At 46.2% G+C, this 19,569-nt stretch overlaps 1 protein-coding gene across 1 annotated transcript in view; it reads left to right on the top strand.

The window, feature by feature from the left end:
- Positions 1–12,774: 12,774 nt before the first annotated feature.
- Positions 12,775–19,569, top strand: part of SEMA4B (semaphorin 4B) — a 64,532-nt gene continuing 57,737 nt past the window's right edge. The window contains exon 1 of the mRNA XM_077872484.1: positions 12,775–12,851. Coding sequence (XP_077728610.1) covers positions 12,836–12,851 — 16 coding nt within the window. The 5' untranslated portion in view covers positions 12,775–12,835. The remainder of the gene's footprint in view (positions 12,852–19,569) is intronic.

The raw sequence follows: 19,569 nt of genomic DNA on the forward strand, positions 1-19,569 counted from the left end.
GAAAGAAAGAAAGAAAGAAAGAAAGAAAGAAAGAAAGAAAGAAGAAAGAGAAGAAAGAAAAGAAAGAAAGAAAGAAAAGAAAGAAAGAAAGAGAAAGAAAAAGAAAGAAAGAAGAAAGAAAGAAAGAAAGAAAGAAAGAAAGAAAGAAAGAAAGAAAGAAAGAAAAGAAGAAAAGAAAAGAAAAGAAAAGAAAAGAAAAGAAAAGAAAAGAAAAGAAAAGAAAAGAAAAGAAAAGAAAAGAAAAGAAACCAATCAACATGGTACCCAAGGTTCACTTCCCTGTCTGGGACTTGAGGATGGGAAGATGGAAAGTCAAGAGCTGGGTCTCCCAGTAGTGCCTGCTAGTGGAGAGCTGGAGTTTCAGCTCTGAGTTTGAGACATCACAACAAAGGGCTTTGGGCCAGGTTGAGGGGTGGGGTGGGCAGGAGCAAAGTGGTCCCAGTTCAGGTGAGAGAGAGAGAGAGAGACAGAGAAGTAACAAACTGTAGAAGGGGAGGGAGAGAAGCACCTTGACAAACTAGAGAAACTGGTTAACTGGTTAGAGGGTTCCCCTCTCCCCCCAAAAAAGATCAGGGGATCCCTGGGTGGCTCAGCAGTTTAGAGCCTGCCGTGGCCCAGGGTGTGATCCTGGAGACCCAGGTTCGAGTCCCATGTCAGGCTGTCTGCGTGGAGCCTACTTCTCCTTCTGCCTGTGTCTCTGCCTCTCTCTCTGTGTGTGTGTCTCTCGTGAATAAATAAATAAAATCTTTAAAAAAAAAATAGAGGGTTCCCAGCTGGCCTGCCAAGGAAGGAACAATGCTTGGGAGGTGCTGGGGATTTCCAGCAAAAACAACCATAACCAGCAAACAGAGAGACGATGGAGAAGGGTGGGTGTCAGCAGTGCTATGGCTCTATCCCAGGAGATCTGTGGATCTCCAGGGGTCCCATGGGCGCAGCACTCCACAGTGAGGCCCTGCCCCCCGAATCAACTGAAGAGGAAGGCAAACAAAGCTGTCTGTGGAGAGGTAGAACAGTGAGGCTTGTGTTAAGCCGTCTGTGGGAGGAGGCCAAAAGATGAAAGGTTGAGACCAGCTAGATTCTAATGGAGGTGACCTGGGTGGGCACCCAGGAAAACAGGATTGTTTGCAGGTAAAGGAAACCTCCTTTCAGCTCTTATTTCTTGGTCAAGAGAAAACTCTTTTTGGGATGGGGTGGGGCAGCTGGTCAACAAAGAGCCAGAAGGTGGCAGTGTCTGCCCAGGGAGGGGCTTGAGCAGGGCCCCTGGCTGAGGATGTGTCCCGCGTCGACTCCAGCCAGAGTGACCCAGGTTTGCAGCCTCCTGAGGCCCCTTGCCATGATCCAAGCCTGGCAGGCCTTCCTCCCTTGGCCTGGGCCCAATCTCCTCCGACTCCTGTCCCACAGGCAGTAGGAGCCCAAGCATTCTCCTTGCTGTTCCGGGGATCAGGAGGGCTTCTTTTCCAGTACCTCTGGCCAGAGTCCTGTGTTACTGATATCTTGACACCCTGTCTCTCACTTCTAGGTCTCTTCTCCTCCCTCTGCCGTCAACCTGCCCTGGACTTGGAGTGAGTCTCTCATCTGAGGTCCCTCCTTATGCAAGATATAGCTTGCAGCCAAAGAGGAATACATCTAGCAGGAACACAAGCCTTTCAAAATTAGGTATTACGGATTCTGGTCTTAGAAGTCCTATAGTAAAAAAAAAAAAAAAAAAAAAAAAAAAATAGAAGTCCTATAGTATCAGAGCACCTGGATAGCTCAGTCGGTTCAACGTCTGACTCTTGATTTCAGCTCAGGTAATGATCTCAGAGTCCCGGGATCCAGCTCAATGCCTGGCTCTATGCTGGGTGTGAAGCCTACTTAGGATTCTCTATTTTGAGGAGCCTGAGTGGCTCAGTCTGTTAAGCTCAGGTCACAGTCCCGGGGTCCTGGGATCAAGCCCCACTTTGGGCTCCCTGCTCAGCTAGGGCAAGAGCGTCTGCTTCTCCCTCTCCCTCTGCCCCTCCCCCTGGTTGAGAGTGCTCTGGAGCACTTGAGCTCTTTCTCTCTTGCGCACCTCTATGCGCTCAAATAGATGCATAAAATCTTTTTTTTAAAGAATTATCTCTCTCTTTCTCTACTTCTGCCCCTCCCTGCTCCCCTTCTCCCCACTCCCATGCACTTGCATGTGCTCTCTCTCTCTAGAAAAAAAAAAAGTCCTATAGTATCAAAATCCCAATGACGTCTTTGGCAGAAATAGAAGAATCCATCCTGGAGGCACCTAGCTGGCTCAGTCAGTGGAGCATGAGAGTCTTGATCTCAGGGTTGTAACTTCAAGCCCCATGTTGAGTGTAGAGATTACTTAAAATATTTAAGGGGTGTCTCGGGTAGGTTAAGTGTCCAACCGTTGATTTCAGTTCACGTCATGATCTCAGGGTCTTGGGATCAAGTCCCATGTCAGGCTCCATGCTCAGGAGAGAATCTGTCTGAGATTCTCTCTCTCTCTCTCTCTACCCTTCCCCTCCCCTGCTCATTCCCACACACTCTTTGTCTCTCTGTCTCTCTCTCTCAAATAAATAAATAAATAAATAAATCTCTTTTTTTAAAGATTTTATTTATTTATTCATGAGAGACACAGAGAGAGAGAGAGGCAGAGACACAGGCAGAGGGAGAAGCAGGCTCCGTGCAGGGAACCTGATGTGGGACTCGATCCCAGGTCTCCAGGATCACTCCCTGAGCTGAAGGCGGCGCTAAACCATTGAGCCACCCGGGCTGCCCAATAAATAAATCTTTTAAAGAAAATAAAAATCCATCCAAAAATTCATATGAAATCTCTAGGGACCCTGAATAGCCAAAACAATCTTAAAGAACAAAGAGGGGCACCTGGGTGGCTCAGTGATTGAGCATCTGCCTTTGGCTCAGGTCATGATCCTGGGGTCCTAGGATTGAGTCTTGCATCGGGCTCCTGCAGGGAGCCTACTTCTCCCTCTCCCTCTGCCCATGTCTCTGCCTCTCTCTGTGTGTCTCTCATGAATAAATAAATAAATTTTTTTTTAAAAAATTGGCAAAGGACTGGAATAGACATTTCTCCAAAGAATTATTTTTTTCCTTTCTTTTAATTGAAGTACAGTTGATGTACAATGTAACAATATTACATTAATTTCAGGTGTACAGCATAATGATTCAGTAGTTCTATATATTATGCTGGGCTCACCACAAGTGTACCTACCACCTGTCACCACATGGTGCTACTAAAATACCCCCAATTATACTCCCTGTGTTGTGCCTTTCATCCCTGTGACTTACTCAGCCCATAACTGGAAGCCTCTACCTCCCACTCCCTTTCATCTTTTAAAGATGATATGTAAGTGGCCAATAATCAAATAAATGATCAACATAACCAGTCAATCACTAGGGAAATGCCACAGAAAGATAGCACTTCACATGCCTTAGGATGGCTACTATTTTTAAAAAGAAGAAGAAAAAATTAAAAACCTAGAAAATAACAAATGTTGGCCAGGATGTGGAGAAACTGGAACCCTTGTGCACTGTTGGTAAGAATGTAAAATGGTACAGCCAATGTGGAAAATAGTATGGTGATTCCCCCCAAATTAAAAATAGTAGAATTATCATGTGATCCAGCAGTTCCACATCTGGTTGAATACCTAAAAAAATCAAAGAAGTTTCAAAGAGATATTTGGACACTGTTCATAGCAGCATTATTCACAATACCCAAAAGGTGGAAACAACCCAAGGGTCTACCAATGGATGAATGGAAAAACATAAGATGATATACAAAGACAATAGAATGTTAATCAGCCTTTAAAAGTGAGAAAATTCTGTCACATGCTACAATATAGATGAACCTTCAGGACATTATGCTAACCAGATACCAAGGGACAAATACCATATGATTCCACTCACATGAGGTGCCCAGAGTTGTTGAATTCACACAGAAAGTACAATGGTGGTTGCCAGAGGCTGGAGTAGGGGGGAAAAGGATGTTACTGTTTAATGTGTACAGAGTTTCAGTTTGGGAAGTTCTAGAGATGGGTTGTGGTAATGGTTCCACAACAAGGAGAATATACCTAATGTCACTGAAGTGCACACCTAGAAATTATAAAGATGCTAAATTTTGTTATGTATATTTTACCACAATTAAAAAAAAATTCCTGGGGCACCTGGGTGGCTCAGTCGGTTAAACGTCCAACTCTTGGTTTCAGCTCAGGTTATGGGGTCATGGAATCAAGCACCAAGTTGGGCTCTGTGCTCAGTGGGAGTCTGCTTGGATATTCTATCCCTCTGCCCCTCTCCTGCTCTCTCTCAAGTAAATAAATAAATAAATAAATAAATAAATAAATAAAATTTTAAAATAAAATAAAATTCAAAATCCCTTTGGGGGTGCCTAGCCGGCTCAGTGAGTAAAGCATGTGACTCTTTGTTCTGAGCTCAAGCCCCACATTGGGTATGGAGCCTACTTTAAGAAAAAAAAATTCAATGAATCAATCAGCCAGTCAGTACTTTGGCGTCTCTGCCACTGGAAATTTCTCACTGGAATTCATCCCAGGCTGTGGTTCCTGCCATTTTGTTTTGCACCCCACTCTACCCCATTTCATTTCTCTGACCCTCCCTGTCTTCTCTCTTCTTGGGGTCTCTTTTCCTCAAGCTCCCGTGAAGATGCCAGCAAAGCTGTTTATTCCTTCATGTGTTTCACCATGTCCTTTCAACCATGTCCCTGGCACCGCCCTCCCCTTCTTCAACCAAAGTGGCTGATCGAGATGTTTTCCTAAACAAAACTGTTCTCCCCCTGCTAAATGCATTGAAACGTGCCATCTGGTGTGTATGCTGGCCTCCTGAGAAATTGAGTAGTCCAAGCTCGCAGCTGAGACTCAGCTCTTCTCTCCACCAGCTGCCAGGCTGTGGCTCGACCCGGGGCCCCAGGAGGGAATTTGTCAGAGTAAAGGCCGCTGTGGGCAGCCTCTCGGCAACCGGCCAACAGCCCCTGCTGGCAATGTGCCACCCCTGTGAACAGCACAGATCGAGCTTCAGATGTGCAAGGCCTGAGGAGAAAACAAAAAAGGATGATGGCAAGGAGGTGAGGTGACTTCAGTGGAATGGAGGTGCTTGGGGTCCAGAGGCACTGGGAGACAGGAGGTGACAGAGGAATGGATGTCAAGAAAGTTTGCCCCTGCACAGAAACTCTGAGTTGTGTGTGAGTGTGTGTGTCAGAGTGTGTGGTGAGTGTATGTGGTGTGGAGTGTGTGAGTATGTGTGTGGGGGGCAGTGTGTGTGAAAGAGTATGTATGTGTGGTGTGGAGTATGTGGGAGTGCATGTGGGAGTATGCATGTGAGAGTGTGTGTCGTGTGTGTGAATGTGTGTGACAGTGTGTAGTGAGTGTGTGTTGTGTGGAGTGTCACTTGTGCGTGGGGGGAGTGTGTGTGAGAATGTGTGTGGTGTGTGGTAATGTGTGTGTGGTGGAGTGTGAGTGTGCGTGTGGGGGGAGTATGCATGAGAGAATAAGTATGGTGTATATGAGTAGGTGTGTGAAAATATATGTGTGATGCAGAGTGTTGTGAGTGTGTGTGGTGTGTGTGGGAGTATGTATGTGAGAGAATGTGTGATAGGATTATATGGTGTGTGTGGGAGTGAGTGTGTGTGATATGTGTGGGAGTGTGTGTGTGGTGAGTGTGGGTGGTGTGGAGTGTGAGTGCATGTGGGGGGACTGTGTGTGAGAGAATGTGTGTGGTGCATATGAGTGTGTGTGTGAAAGAGCATGTATGTGTGGTGTGGAGTGTGTGCATGTGTGGTATGTGTGGGAGTGTGTATGAGAGCGTGCACGTGAGAGTGTGTGTGTGGTGTGGAGTGTGAGTATGTGGTGTAAGTGTGTGTGTAGTGTGAAGTGTGTGTGTGTGTGTGTGTGTGTGTGTGTGTGGTATGATGCCTTAGGAGAGGACTCAGAGGTGGGGAAGATGAAAGGGAAGGCCAGGAGCTCTTACTGTGGGTAAATAAATATGACAAAGTGGGTGGGAAACAGATAACACCTTCTAGGCAGAGATCGGCAGCGTGGAGCCAAGAGGGGCACAGTGAGAAGTCTTCAGGACAAAAGCTGCCACCAGATAAGCACTTACCATTGCCAGGCACTCAATGCTGATAGTGGCTACAACTACTCTTCCTACATGCCAGGCATTGTTCTGAGCCAGCACTGCCTACTAAACACACCACGCAAGTCACATATGTAATTGTAAATATTCTAGGAGCCGCATTTTATTTATTTATTAAAATACAAACAGACAGAAGTACAGTACATGTATATGAGTAATTCCTCTGCATTTTAGAGAGTAAAAAATAATAATAAATAATAATTATATATAGTGAGATTAATTGTAAAATATGTTCTATTTAACCCAATAGATGCAGAATATTATTTTAACATATAATCAAATAAATTATTAGTGAGATATTTTACATTCTCTTTCCACATTAAGACTTCAAAATCTGATGTGAATTTACACTTATGGTGCACCTCAGTTAGATGTGGCACATTTCAAAAACTGATTGATTGATTTAAGTCATCTCTAACCCCAGCGTGGGGCCCAAACCCACGACCCTGAGATCAAGAGTCGCACACTCCACCGTTTTAGCCAGTCAGGCACCCTCAGGTGACAAGCCACACTTCAAATGCATTCTAGTTACATGTGGCAGATGGCTATTCTATTGGACAGAATAGTTTAGACTCATTAACTCTAAAAGTAAGCACTATATTAATTCATATAACCATAACCAGTCTCCATAACCATGCTTTTTAAAAATTTTTATGTAAATTCAATTAACGTATGTTGTATTACTGGTTTCAGAGATAGAAGCCAGTGATTCATCAGTCTTGTATAACACCCAGTGCTCATTACATCAGACGCCCTCCTTGATGCCTTTCACCCAGTTACCCTGTTCCCTCATCCTCCTCCCCTCTAGCGACCCTCAGTCTGTTTCCTATGAAAACCATGCATTCATTATTCTCATTTTATAGATGAGAAAAGTTAAACACAGAAAGAAAATGACTGAGCTGGGGTCTGAACCACCAACCTCATCTAAGTGTGGCTGCCACCATTATATGGCTCAACTCCCACAGAGCTTAACAAAAAAGTCGGCCTGCTATGTAAAACCTGTAAAACCTCTGTTTTACACGAGAGAAACGAAAGGTAAGAGAAATTCAAAGAACTTGCACTTTTAGTGATCCCACTGGGAATGAAAACTGAGGGTTTTCAGTATGAGACGTCATCTCATACTTCAATGAGTGCCAGGAAGGAAAGGCTGGGCATGGCCACCTGCATCCCACACTGAAGGTTAAGTCCACTTTGAAAAGTTCAAAGGAACAATGATCTCATGGCTTGAACTGGGAGGGAAAGAGGTGTTTGCTTCATCTTCTACACCAACATTTTATTTTATTTATTTTATTTTTTCAAGTAGACTCTACACCCAACGTGGAACTCAAACTCACGACCCAAGATCAAGAGTTTCGAGTTCCAAAAAAAAAAAAAAAAGAGTTTCGAGTTCCACTGATAGATCCAATCAGGTGCCCCAGTTTTTCAAACAACACACCATGATTTATTTATTTCAGCAGTCCCTATTTGAGGGCAATGGTTCACTAATATAGATAGCACTGCAATGATCATTCTTGCAAGTTATTTTTTCCAATAATCCAAAGTGCAGCCCAGAAGTTTTTATTCTCCGCCACTCCACTGTGCGGTGTTCAAAGGAGGTATATTGGGCACATACCCCAAGCCTGACAGGTTGCCACTGCACCGAAGAGTCCCTGACTGCGTCCACCTAAATGCTGGCGCTTTATGTTTATAACTTCACCTTCTGGTCATACGGGCCAGTTTCATCTGCATCCAACACTTGGTTTCAACTACCTCTCTGCTCTCTGATGAGCTTCAGCTCAAGAGGAAACATTTCTTGGGCCACGCTGTCGGCTGCGGCTGCCTCTGCTGTGCCCATTATCCAGACAGACGCTTCTTCAGCTCCTGTTCTCAGGCAAGTTGGATTTAGAACCATGCGGAGCCCTCACCTTTCTGCTTCATGGAAATGTTTGTGTGGGTTCCTGGCTTCTTCCCAGGTTATATCTGACTGCTCTTTTACCTTTTGGTACCTCTTATCTCTAAGTGGGGCGGGGGGGCGGGGAGAGGGCTGGATAGGGCAGTTTTTACACAGCAGAAGTCCAACTGAATGAAACACTAGTTCCGGAAATTAACTTTTTATGTTTTTAACTAGAGCAGAAGTGTGTTTTGTTTTGTTTTGTTTTCAAGCTGGGCATGGAGCCCAACATACGGCTTGAACTCATGACCCTGTGATCAAGACCTGAGCTGAGATAAAAGTTGAACACTTAGGGCAGCCTGGGTGCCTCAGCGGTTTAGTGCCGCCTTCGGCCGGGGGTGTGATCCCGGAGACCCAGGATCGAGTCCTGCGTCGGGCTCTCTGCGTGGAGCCTGCTTCTCCCTCTGCCTGTGTCTCTGCCTCTCTCTCTCTGTATCTCTCATGATTGGATAAATGAAATCTTAAAAAAAAAAAAAATAGTTGAACACTTAACTGACTTAGCCACCTGGACGCCCCTAGAGCAGGGGGGTTTTAATTAGGGTACACTGATGTTGGGAAGGGGAAGACACAAACCCCCTGAATTAGTGTGCAAAATCTTTGTGTGAGCGTAAGGAGAGGTTGTTTATTTTCATTCCATTTCCCAAGGGATCTGGGATCCACCTAGAGTACATGGCAGGTCTAAGTGGCCACCAGATTGGACACTGCACTGTCTGCTCCTTTGCAGACTTCTCTGGCCAAGAACCACCAATTCTGGACTCCTCCGTTTGTTTCTCTTTCCCATTCTAGCAGTGGGCTTTCCATTTAAGACTGTTCATCACAAAGACCAGCTTTTTGGCCTCCATGAGCCTTTGTGTGTGTAAGTGGCGGCTGGTGGCAGCTTACAGTAGAGCAAAGGTGGTGGATCACCTTTGCACCACTGGATCCTCTGCTTGCTCCCTGTCCCACAGACAGAGGGTCAAATTCTAGCTGCAAAAAGGAAAAAAAAAGTTAAAAATTACTTCCTGAACCCCTGGGTTTCTCATGACCAGCAAAAGCTTTCAGTATGAAAAGTTGAAATACCAAGTGCTTGTATCTGCTTGCCTTCTCTCTCTTTTTAATTACGTAGTGTCTTCATTTGCCAGGCTGCCATAACAAAGAACCATAGATTGAGTGGTTTACACAGTAGAAATTCATGTTCTTACCATTCTGGACTCCAGTTCAAGATCAAGGTGTCAGCAGGGTTAATTCCATCTGGGACCTCTCTCCTTAGCTTGCAATTGGCTATCTTCTCCCTGTGTCTTCACATGGCGTTCCCTCAGTGTGTGTCCTAATCTCTTCTTATAAGGACATCGGTCAGATTGGATTAGGGTCCACACCAATAACCTCACTTAACCTGAATTGCCTCTTTAAACACCCTCTCTCCAAATTCAATCATATTCTGAACTACTGGGGATTAGGACTTTAACTGATCAATTTGGGGGGGGGGCACACAACCACTAACATCTTTGTTACACTTTTGGAATTATAAAAATCACATATATTCTCCAAAGAAAATTTAGAAACTTCAGAAATGGAGAAATTAATGAAAGAATCTCTGCACAAATCATTCTTTTTCTTTAAACATATAAAAAGCAAAAACATACCCTTTTCTCCACATCCACCCCCTCCTCTCCAAAGAACACCCCTAATAATGTTTTGTAATAATAGGGTCATGTCCTTTCAAACCTTCTCTGTGCTTGCACAAGCTGCTTCCAGGAATGTCCTTCTCCCTAAATCTCTATCTGTTCATGCCGCTGTCCTAGAGAACACACCCCTTCTGCTGTGAGTTCAATCTTTGTGCACCTTCTCACTGACTTTAGAATTGTTTTGTAGAAGGCTATACAAAATGTTAGCAATGGGAGCTCAGATTTTTTTTTTAAGTTTTTTAAATTTAAATAATCTCAGGGCACCTAGGTGGCTGAGTGTCTACCCTCAACTCAGGTCATCATCCTGGAGTTCTGGGATCAAATCCCACAGCAGGCTCCCCACAAGGAGCCTGCCTCTCCCTCTGCCTATGTCTCTGTGTCTTGCATGAATAAATAAATAAAATCTTTTTAAAGAAATTTAAATAATCTCTCCATCCCATGTGGGACTTGAACTCATGACCCCAAGATCAAGAGTCACATGTTCCTCTAACTGAGCCAGCCAGACGCCCCTAGAGCTCAGATTTAAAAGGAAATTCTATAGTGATGTACTTATTGCTATTTTGTTACCTGATTTATGGTTGTTTTCCTAGTTCTCTGCTCCTTTCTTCTCTTGCTCTCTTCTCTCACCATTAGTTGGGTTAAGAAATTCTAGAAAGGAGGCACATAAAAGCGAAGGAGACTTCTCAGAATGGCTTCTGATACATTAAACAGGCTTGAGTTTAGGAAATGGGGCAGAAAGTTATTCTTCTCACTTTGTTTTCCTACTTAGTCGGATTTTCTACATTTTCTTGAATGAGCTTATATTACTTTTTATAATGGGGGAAATAACCGTAATAGAATACTGCCAACAGGGACAATTAGAAGGAACTTTGAGCTCTGTTCAGAGCAGGAAGATGAAAGAAAGAGCAAGCCAGCTGCCACAGAGCTGAGCAAGGGCCACGGAGGTGGGGGCCACAAGAAAAGATGGAAGCCCATGGGGCGACTGGTCCTTTGCCTTTCATACCTGGCAAAGAAGATAGTGCATGAGCGATCATTGCTGGGGAGGAACTAGCTCTTAGCTGGTACAAGATGGGTTGAAGAGTTTGCAAATGAGCGCTTGAAAGAAGGTTTTTTGGTCTGGGCTAATTATATCCCAGCTACTGAGAAAAGGACGCTGAGTCATTGACCGGTGGTCTTTGAAAAACTGAAGTGGAAAATGAGCTGGAAGGTTGGTGAGAGTCAAAAGGCTGCCACTGCCCAACCTCCGACCCACCCCATCTCCCCCCACCCCCGTTTTTTGAAAAGGAAGGAAGTGGGAATTTCAGATATTGGGCCAGAGGTCTGGACAAGGGTAAAGGGGTGATCTGGGAAGTCCCAGAAAGAAAGAGATGATTCTGGAGAACCAGAATGGGTTCACCAGCTCCAGCTGTAGACCAATCTTGGCTTGTCATCTTGTGGCTGAGGTGGGGAAATATGGAGCAGCTGTTAAGTATGATTAGGTCAGATGGTGGCAGATTGGCTTTATCCTAACTCCTACATCAATGGATTGATGTCGAAGTGAAGGCAGTTCTGTCCTGTTCAACATGTCTTCTCAATTGCTAGGGATTAGGGATGAAGTGGAAAACAAGATAAATATACCGCTGCCTTCACAGAGTTGATAAACTAGTGTAATCCATCCATGTATTAAGGAAAGTTTTTTTCTGTTTTTTTGGGGGGACATTTCTTTGACCTCACTGAAAGAGGTATAGCTCATGTAACTAACCATCCATTAGTGGTTTTGAATACCTTATTGCTCCACAGGTGGGATACATGGCAAATTCTTGTTGCTCTGCAGCAAAACCCTAGAGCAGCATGACTGGGCCATGGGCCCATGCTCCCCCAAGGCCTAAACCTGAGCTAATGGCACTCACAGGTCCCTGCTGGTGGCCTCCTCAGCAGCCATTCTCACCTCTTCTTTCTAAAAGTGACACATCTCCCCCTCCACCACCACCACCACTTTTCTTCCTTGCATCCATTTGTCTCCTGGAAAGTTGACCCCCATACCTCAAGAGTCACCCCATTGGCCTAAGAGGAATTCCATTCCCCTTGAGGGCAGTTGGTTTCAGAAAGGGCTTGTGACCCAGTCAACAAATATTCTGAGGAGAAGTCCAGGGAAAGGGGAAGGTGACTTCCTGGGAAGTTTTCTCCAGTTAGAAATATTTTTATCAGCAAGTACCAGAAGCTTCCCAATACTCACCCTCCAATACAAACCCCCCAATAAGTGCAACGTGGGTGGCTCAGGGGTTTGATGCTGCCATCGGCCCAGAGTGTGATCCTGGAGACCAGGGATCTAGTCCCACGTCAGGCTCCTTGCATGGAGCCTGCTTCTCCTTCTGCCTGTGTCTGGGCCTCTCTCTCAATCTGTGTCTCTCATGAATAAATAAATAAAATCTAAAAAAATAAAAATAAATAAATAAACAATGAAAGGTTCAAGAGTACAGATATTTAATGAGCTCAGTATAAAAGTCTGGAGGTAGGTGTTTCCTGGCATTTGTTTGATGGCTCAAATAATATCAGGATCAACATCTCTTGGGGAACCCAGCTGGCTCAGTCAGAAGAGTGTGTGACTCTTGACCTCAGGGTTGAGAGTTCAGTCCCACGTAGGGTGTAGAGACTACTTAAATAAATAAATAAATAAATAAATAAATAAATAAATAAATAAATAAAAAAGGATCAACATCTCTGTCATTCTCTTTGCCTTTCACTTATGGTGTCAAAGAGTTCTGCCACTCCAGCCATTATGTTGGTGGTAAGGCAGGGGAAGAAAGGAAATTTGCCACTTGTCTCTCTTCTAATCAAAGAGACCCCAGGAATGCTCTGGCTTTCTTTCACCTTCATCTTGTTAGATAAGACTATGTCACATGGCCACTTTTAGCTGCAAGGCAGATTAGGAAAGTGAGTTTTTGGTTCTTCTTGTCTATAGAAGAAACAGGAAAGGGAAAAGGGGGTTGCGAAGTGGAACTAGGTTAGCTACACATAGGAAGTGACACTCCTGTTTTCCAGGCTTCTCACTGTCTGGAATCACTGCCGCCATCTTGGTTCTGACAGAGCAGAGAGAGAGAACCTGCATCCAAGGCCAACAGCTCAGATGAAAAGTGAGCAAAGTAAGTAAAGACAACATTCACAGAAAGAGGAAAAACAAGTAGCCCTTAAGCATATGAGAAAATGCTCAACTTCACTCATCATAAGAGCAATGAAGACTGAAATAACACCATAATACTACTTTTCACCTATCAGATTGGCAAAAATCCAAAGGTTTGACAACATATTCTGTTGGTGAGGTTGTGGGGAAGTGGGGACTCTCATGCATGAAGGGCAAAATGGCACAATATCCTGTAGTGGGGAAAGAGTAAAGAAAGGAACACATGAACTGGAGTCTTTATGTCCTCACCAAGATGCCACATCAGTCCAGCCTCCTGTGAGACTTAAGTTCCCCACTGAGTAAGCCAGTTTGAGTAGAGTTTTTGTTACCAAGAATCCAAAATATCCCAAATGATGCCCTTGCCTCCCACCTGAAGCCCAGGAACAAACTTGTTCTGTCCAGAAGCCAAATCATTGAATCTCACTGGGTCATCCAATGACTAGCCAAACCCAAGCAGGTACAAATCCAAAAGCTGAGATCATTGCTGACAGAAGAATCCCTCCCAGAGGATGAGCTATGAGCCCATTCCAAAATTAGTGGGTGGGTAACTGCCTAGGGTAATATTTAACCCATGTGGTCATGAGAGGGAGCTGTATCTTGAAGGTGCTATTGGAATCCAAATGTACAGATGATCCCAAGGAGTTAAATCTTGAGGTGTAAGATGACTGCCCTTCGTCTTGCTTAGCCCAATATCCTGATGTCTACCTAGGTATTTGATTTATTTGATTATCTTTTTTGAAAATTTTTTTTCTTCTTAAAGAATTATTGATTTATTTGAGAGAGAGAGAGAGTGTGTGTGTGTGTGTGTGTGCGCACGGGGTAGATGCAGAGAGAGAGGGAGAGAGAAGCAGACTCTTGCTGAGTGCAAAGCTGGAGCCAGGGCTCCCTTCCAGGACCATGAGACCAGGACCCAAGGGGAAATCAAGAGCCAGACTCTCAACCAACTGAGCCACTCAAGCACCCCTTTATTTGAGCTTCTATTCACTGAGCAACTTCCCGGTTCCTGAATATTCCCAAGCTGTGTGGCAATTGCATCCCCCACTGTAAATGAGTAAATGAGTCTTCTGTTTGTCTTTTGAAAAATTGCTAGTAAAGAATGGACAGGCCCAGTGGAATCCCTTAATCCTCACATCCAACATTCCTCACTAATGACCTTCCTAGTCTGAGATGTGGTTAAAGACGGATGGCTCTTGCCCTCAGGCTATACCCTTCATGTACTACATTTCAAAATGCATGCCCCCTATACTGAACACAATGAGTGGGACTAACTTCCAAGGATATTCAGAGTATGGCTGCCTCTTGTAGTGCACTGCGGCTCCATCCATGTGTAGGCTCATGCCAATTCTGCCCAAGTGTTGGGCAGGTGATAGTGAGAATACCTGGTTTCTGAAGTTCGTGGCCCTGGGGATCTGAAGGACTTTGGTTTGCTCCCTTCTAAGATGGAGGAAGGCCAGGACAAAGGCATAACTAGTAGAACCTCATTGAGATCATACTGCCAAGGGATACTCTGATGCCCACAGGTACAGCCTTGGGTCTGCTAGGGGCAGTAAGTGGTATATAGGTGAGCCAGGTATCCCTGGTGGGATTCATGTTTGATCATGTGGCAGACCAATGGTAGGAGGAGGGAGGTGGGAAGGAGTTTAGGATCTTTGGTGGTGGTGCCAAGTGTGTCACTGTGCCTTGGGGGCATGATGGTTGCATCATCAAAGATGTATAGATGCTGACCTCTTAACATCTTTCTAGCCCCCAGAAGGCCTCAGTTTGTGGGCCTGGCAATCATCCAGACTCCCCTCAAGCCTTATTTCCAGCAAGTGTCCTGCCAACAGCTTCATACTCGCTCTGATTACTGCTCTCAGCACATGCATGCTTAGTTGGTAGTCTGCTCTTAATTTGTGATTGTTTGCAGGTTATGTCATATGTGTGTGTTGTGTCTACATTGGATACAGGCCCCTGAGATCAGGGTCTGTCTTTAGTTTTTGTGAATCACCATCCTCCTCCACAAACACCACCACCACGACGACCAGTAATAATAACTAGCATCTCATACAGGGCATTACATAACAGACAAAAATGCTTGTAAATGGGGTGCCATTACTAACACTTAAAGGTTCGCCCCACTGGAAACAAACACTGTCAAGGTGCAAAGCAGAGATTCAGAGCTGAGGAATGTGCACAGAGGGGCTCTTTACTTTTCACAGTTCACTTAACAGACTAGGTGTCTATTCCTTCCTCCCTCCCCCCTCCCCTCTCCCCCAGAGGGCTGTTACTATTACAAAAGAAGGGGGAGACTGTCTTTCATAGCCTCACAGAACATATTCACCCAGGAATATGCTTCACACGGAGCTGGCAAATGACTAAAACAACAGTTTGCAGCCAGCACCTCATCCAGCCATAGCAGACAAACACATAAGAAGTTTAGAGTTGGAAAATTCAGCTTTGGCTTTGGAAAATCTAAGACCACTTTTTCCAAAAGTCTTTACTCTGAGATTCCTTGAGGTCTCAACCTGTCTCACTTAAATGATTTATTTGCACGCTCAGCTTTTCAGAAAAGTATTTCTTCAAAACAAAACAATACAAAAAAACCGAAAAACCAAACTTTGAAGTAAGGATGCAAATTAGAGTTGCCCCCAACCCTCCCCAGAGCAAGATCAAGGTGCTGGGCGGCTCTTGGCCACCAGGGGGCGCGATCTCCCCAGTCCTCGGCTGCGGCTCCCCATTTGGCGGCGGTGCTCAGCCTCAGAGGGAGCAACTGGCTTCCAGAAGCCCAGGTCCAGGGGTTCAGGTGGCCCTAGTTCAGGGGTTCAGGTGGACACCGGACCTCTTCTATTTGAGCAGTTCCTGCAGCGGGTATGTCTGGGGTGCAAAAGGCCATGAGCGGTCAGGCTGGGAGGAGGCCATGTGAAATTACAGATTGGGCAGGAGTGCTGTGCTGGCAGCTGCACCCAGGAGCCAGGAAGGCGGTGGTGTCTGGGGCATGACCCCGGGTGTCTGTGGTGCTGGCCAGGGTGCTGGGCAGAGTCCCACCAGCGAGGCCGGGCAGAGCGTGGGTGTGGCAACCACAACAGAGATGGGGGCCCCCAGGCCTGTGGAATCCACTTGGCTGCCTGGCCAGCTCTTCCCAGCCCTGCCAGAACTGGCATCCTGTGGTGTGGCCCAGGCAAGGTCTACACTTACCAGCAACGTCAGCTGTGGTCTCCCTTCCTCTGCATTACCTTCTCTAGGAGTAGGACACTGATTTTCTGCCTCCGTGTCTTTTTTTTTTAAGATTTTATTTATTCCTGAGAGAAACGGAGAGAGGCAGAGACACAGGCAGAGGGAGAGAAGCAGGTTCTATGCAGGGAGCCCAAAGTGGGACTCGATCCCAGGACTCCAGGATCAGGCCCTGGGCCAAAGGCAGGCACTGAACCGCTGAGCCACCCAGGCGTCCCTGCCTCTGTGTCTTGATTCACGCTTTTCTCCCCACTCATCTCAGCCTGGCCAGGTTTTACTATCCCGCAGCGAGTTCCTCAGTCTCACTGGTGCCGGGAAGCCCCTTCAGATTACTCCAAAGTGAGGAAGAGGAGGACCTGGTCTGTTCCATGCCCTGTTATATTCTGAATGCCCAATACTATGCCTGGCACAAGTGGGGCCTCAATAAATATTTGTCCACTTGAATGAATGAGGCGATCCTGTCTGTCTCTGACTTCATAGCTTTGATTGCCTAAAACTTTCACCTGGCAAATCATCAAGTCCTGCCGGTGACATCTGTCCTACTGATCTGTTGTGTTTATTAGCACTGCATGCTGGTGGTTGGGTTAGGGCAGGGCTGTCAAGTTGCAAGAGGCAGAAAGGAATTTATGGGCTCATTGAACCAGGGGATGGGCAGGAAGGGTTGAGCCTGCTTCAGGGACAACAGGAACCTAGGACTGTAATATCAGGACACTGCTACTCACTGTGGCTTCTCTCTTGGATGGATCCAGTCCCTGCTTCTGTAAACAGGTTTTCACCACTCCTAACATGGCTTTCAGTTACTACAGACTCATATCCTTTAAGTTCACCAATCCAAGAGGAATAGGATTTTCCTCATCAGCTCCAATTTAAATTTTTTTTAAGATTTTATTTTTTAGGGGCACCTGGGTGGCCCTGTCAGTGAAGCATCTGTCCTCATTTGGCTCAGGTCATGATCCCAGGGTGCTGGGATAGAGTCCCTGATCAGTAGGGAGCCTGCTTCTCCCTCTCCTTCTGCCCATCCCCCCACTCGTTCTCTCCTCTCTCCTCTCTCAAATAAATAAATAAAATCTAAAAAAATATATATTTTTTTAAGTAATCTCCACACCCAACATGGGGCTTAAATTTACAACCTTGAGATCCAGAGCCGCCCGCTCCACTGACTGAGCCAGCCAGGAGCCCCTTTTGCTCTAATTTTAAAATCCTGACAAGGGATCCCTGGGTGGCTCTGAGGTTTAGCACCTGCCTTCAGCCGAGAGTGTGATCCTGGAGTCCTGGGATCGAGTCCCACATCTCCCTCTGCCTCTCTCTGTGTGTCTCTCAGAAATAAATAAAATCTTTAATAAATAAATAAATACATAAAATCCTGACAAAAGCTCTCATATGATTGGTTCTTCTGGATCTCATCCTTGCCCCAATCACTGTAGCCAGGGGCAGTGATGTAGGATGGTTGGCAGCCCCTATTTGAATGGCAGAGTTCAGCTAGACAAGCAGTTGAACCCCAAAGGATGGATGAAAGAAACAGACATGGCCACTTGGAAGAGCTGGGGCCACCACCCTGTTGTGTATCTACAGTGATTCATGATGATTCCCTATTATTGAAACAAAGATCCTGTATATCAGTTCATGCCTACACTGAAGACAACTTGATAAATATAGGCTGATTTATATGAGGGGTTGTGTGTGTGTGTGGCTGAAACCGCTTCCCTACACGTTGCATGTCCCTGCTCTCGTGGCTTTCATTTGCTCTTGTGTGTCATTTGTCGCAGGGTCTAGACCTAGGCAGAACCCTGGTAGCCACATGATGGCTTGAGCGGTCACTTCTGGTTTCACTCCTGAGAACATCTTCTGAGCCCAGCAGTGTAATGCTGGCTTTTTGTTTCAAATGGGGAATGGCTCTACAACTGGTTTTTCTATTTGTGTTGTTGCTGTTGCTTATTTTAACAGAGAGCAAAAGAGGGCAGTTTTGTAAGATGGCATCCTCTTTGGATGGACCCAAGAGGGTGGCCGTTTTGAAAAACGAAGCATTGCTCTCAGAGGAGCCTCAGGCTTTCCCCGGTGCTCTTAGGTAATACTATTTACTTATTTTCTTTGATGAGGAAACTGAGGCTCAGCCCAGTCACCTGCCCAGCTCACGGAGCTATGGGGAGGAGGACAGCAAGACACGTCTGGATCAGGAGCCGTGCACCAGCGGCTTTGCCTACCTCCTCGGATCACCCCCTGTGCACAGCAAATGTAAATGCCTTGCCCGAGGTCACAGGGGCCAGCAGGGCTAGAATTTGTTGAGTGCAAAGCCCCTACTGTTTCCACTTCCATACACCGTGTGACCTTGCCCAGGTCACTCTATCTCTGTGTGCCTCCATTTCCTCATCTGTAAAATGGGGTTGATGATAGTACCTACCTCATGGCTTCGTTGTCAGGGTTAATTGAAATGACACCTGGCACGCAGTCGGAGCTTCGTAAGTGGGTGTTAGTGTGGTTATTTTGTTATTGTACGACAAGACCTCCCCCAGGGCCACGAGTTAGACCACTCCCTGTTGCAAGCGAACCAGATCCCGTGGGAGCCCCTTCCTGGCTCAGGTGAGAGCACCTGGGGCCCAGCTGCATTTGCCTGGGAAAGTCTACAAGAAGGATAAAAGGAACAAAGGCTCCAGGTGCTCTGTTGATGCTTTGTCTGGCTGAAGGCCTGTTTCCTGCTCTATCAGGTTGCTCTTGGCTGGCGGGGCTCCTGGAACTGACACCCTACACCTGGTCCTGCAGCTCAGGGCTCAGGGCTAAGGGCTGGGCCCAGTGATGCAGGACCAGGCCCAGCTGGGCCACGCACTTCCTTTTTGGAGCCCAGCCCTGGAGTTTCACTGGCTAAAGCAGGAAGCCTTGGGGCACCAGGCCCTCCTTCCGGTTCTGTGGTCTTAATGAATCCCCTCCCAGTCTCCCCAGGTGGGGTGGCCCATGGGGTAGAGGCTGGGGCTTAAATGCCAGCCCAAGAATGGAGCAGCATCCCAAGGCCACCTTTTTCCCTGCAGTTTTCCTGGCATGGATATTCAGAAGGTTGGGCTGGTTCATGGATAAAACACTTGCAAGCCCTAACAAGTCCCTGGGGCCCCCAACACAGCCTGTCGGAGATGGGACTTCAAGCCCAGCGCAGGGGGATCCTAGTACAACACAAACTGGTTGGTGTCTCACCTCTCGTTCAAACCTACCACAAGCCCTGGCCACTTCCGTGCCACAGCTCCAAGCCATCAGCTTCTTCAAGCTCCTTGAACAGGAGTTTGGTCCTGCCTCGGAGCCTTTGCACTTGCTGTTGCCTTGCACTGGAACGCTGTGTGCTGTATTTGTCACTGTCCTTGTCACTCAGGTTTGAGTTCTTAGGTGTTACCTCTTGGAGAAGCCTTCTTTCTCACCCTCCAAACTAGCCCCGGCCTCATCCCTCTTTTTCTCCACCTCATCCTGTTTCCTTCCACCCCAGAGAACTC

The sequence above is a fragment of the Canis aureus genome, chromosome 2 (assembly GCF_053574225.1).
Source record: "Canis aureus isolate CA01 chromosome 2, VMU_Caureus_v.1.0, whole genome shotgun sequence".
In the NCBI taxonomy this organism is placed as follows: Eukaryota; Metazoa; Chordata; class Mammalia; order Carnivora; family Canidae; genus Canis; species Canis aureus.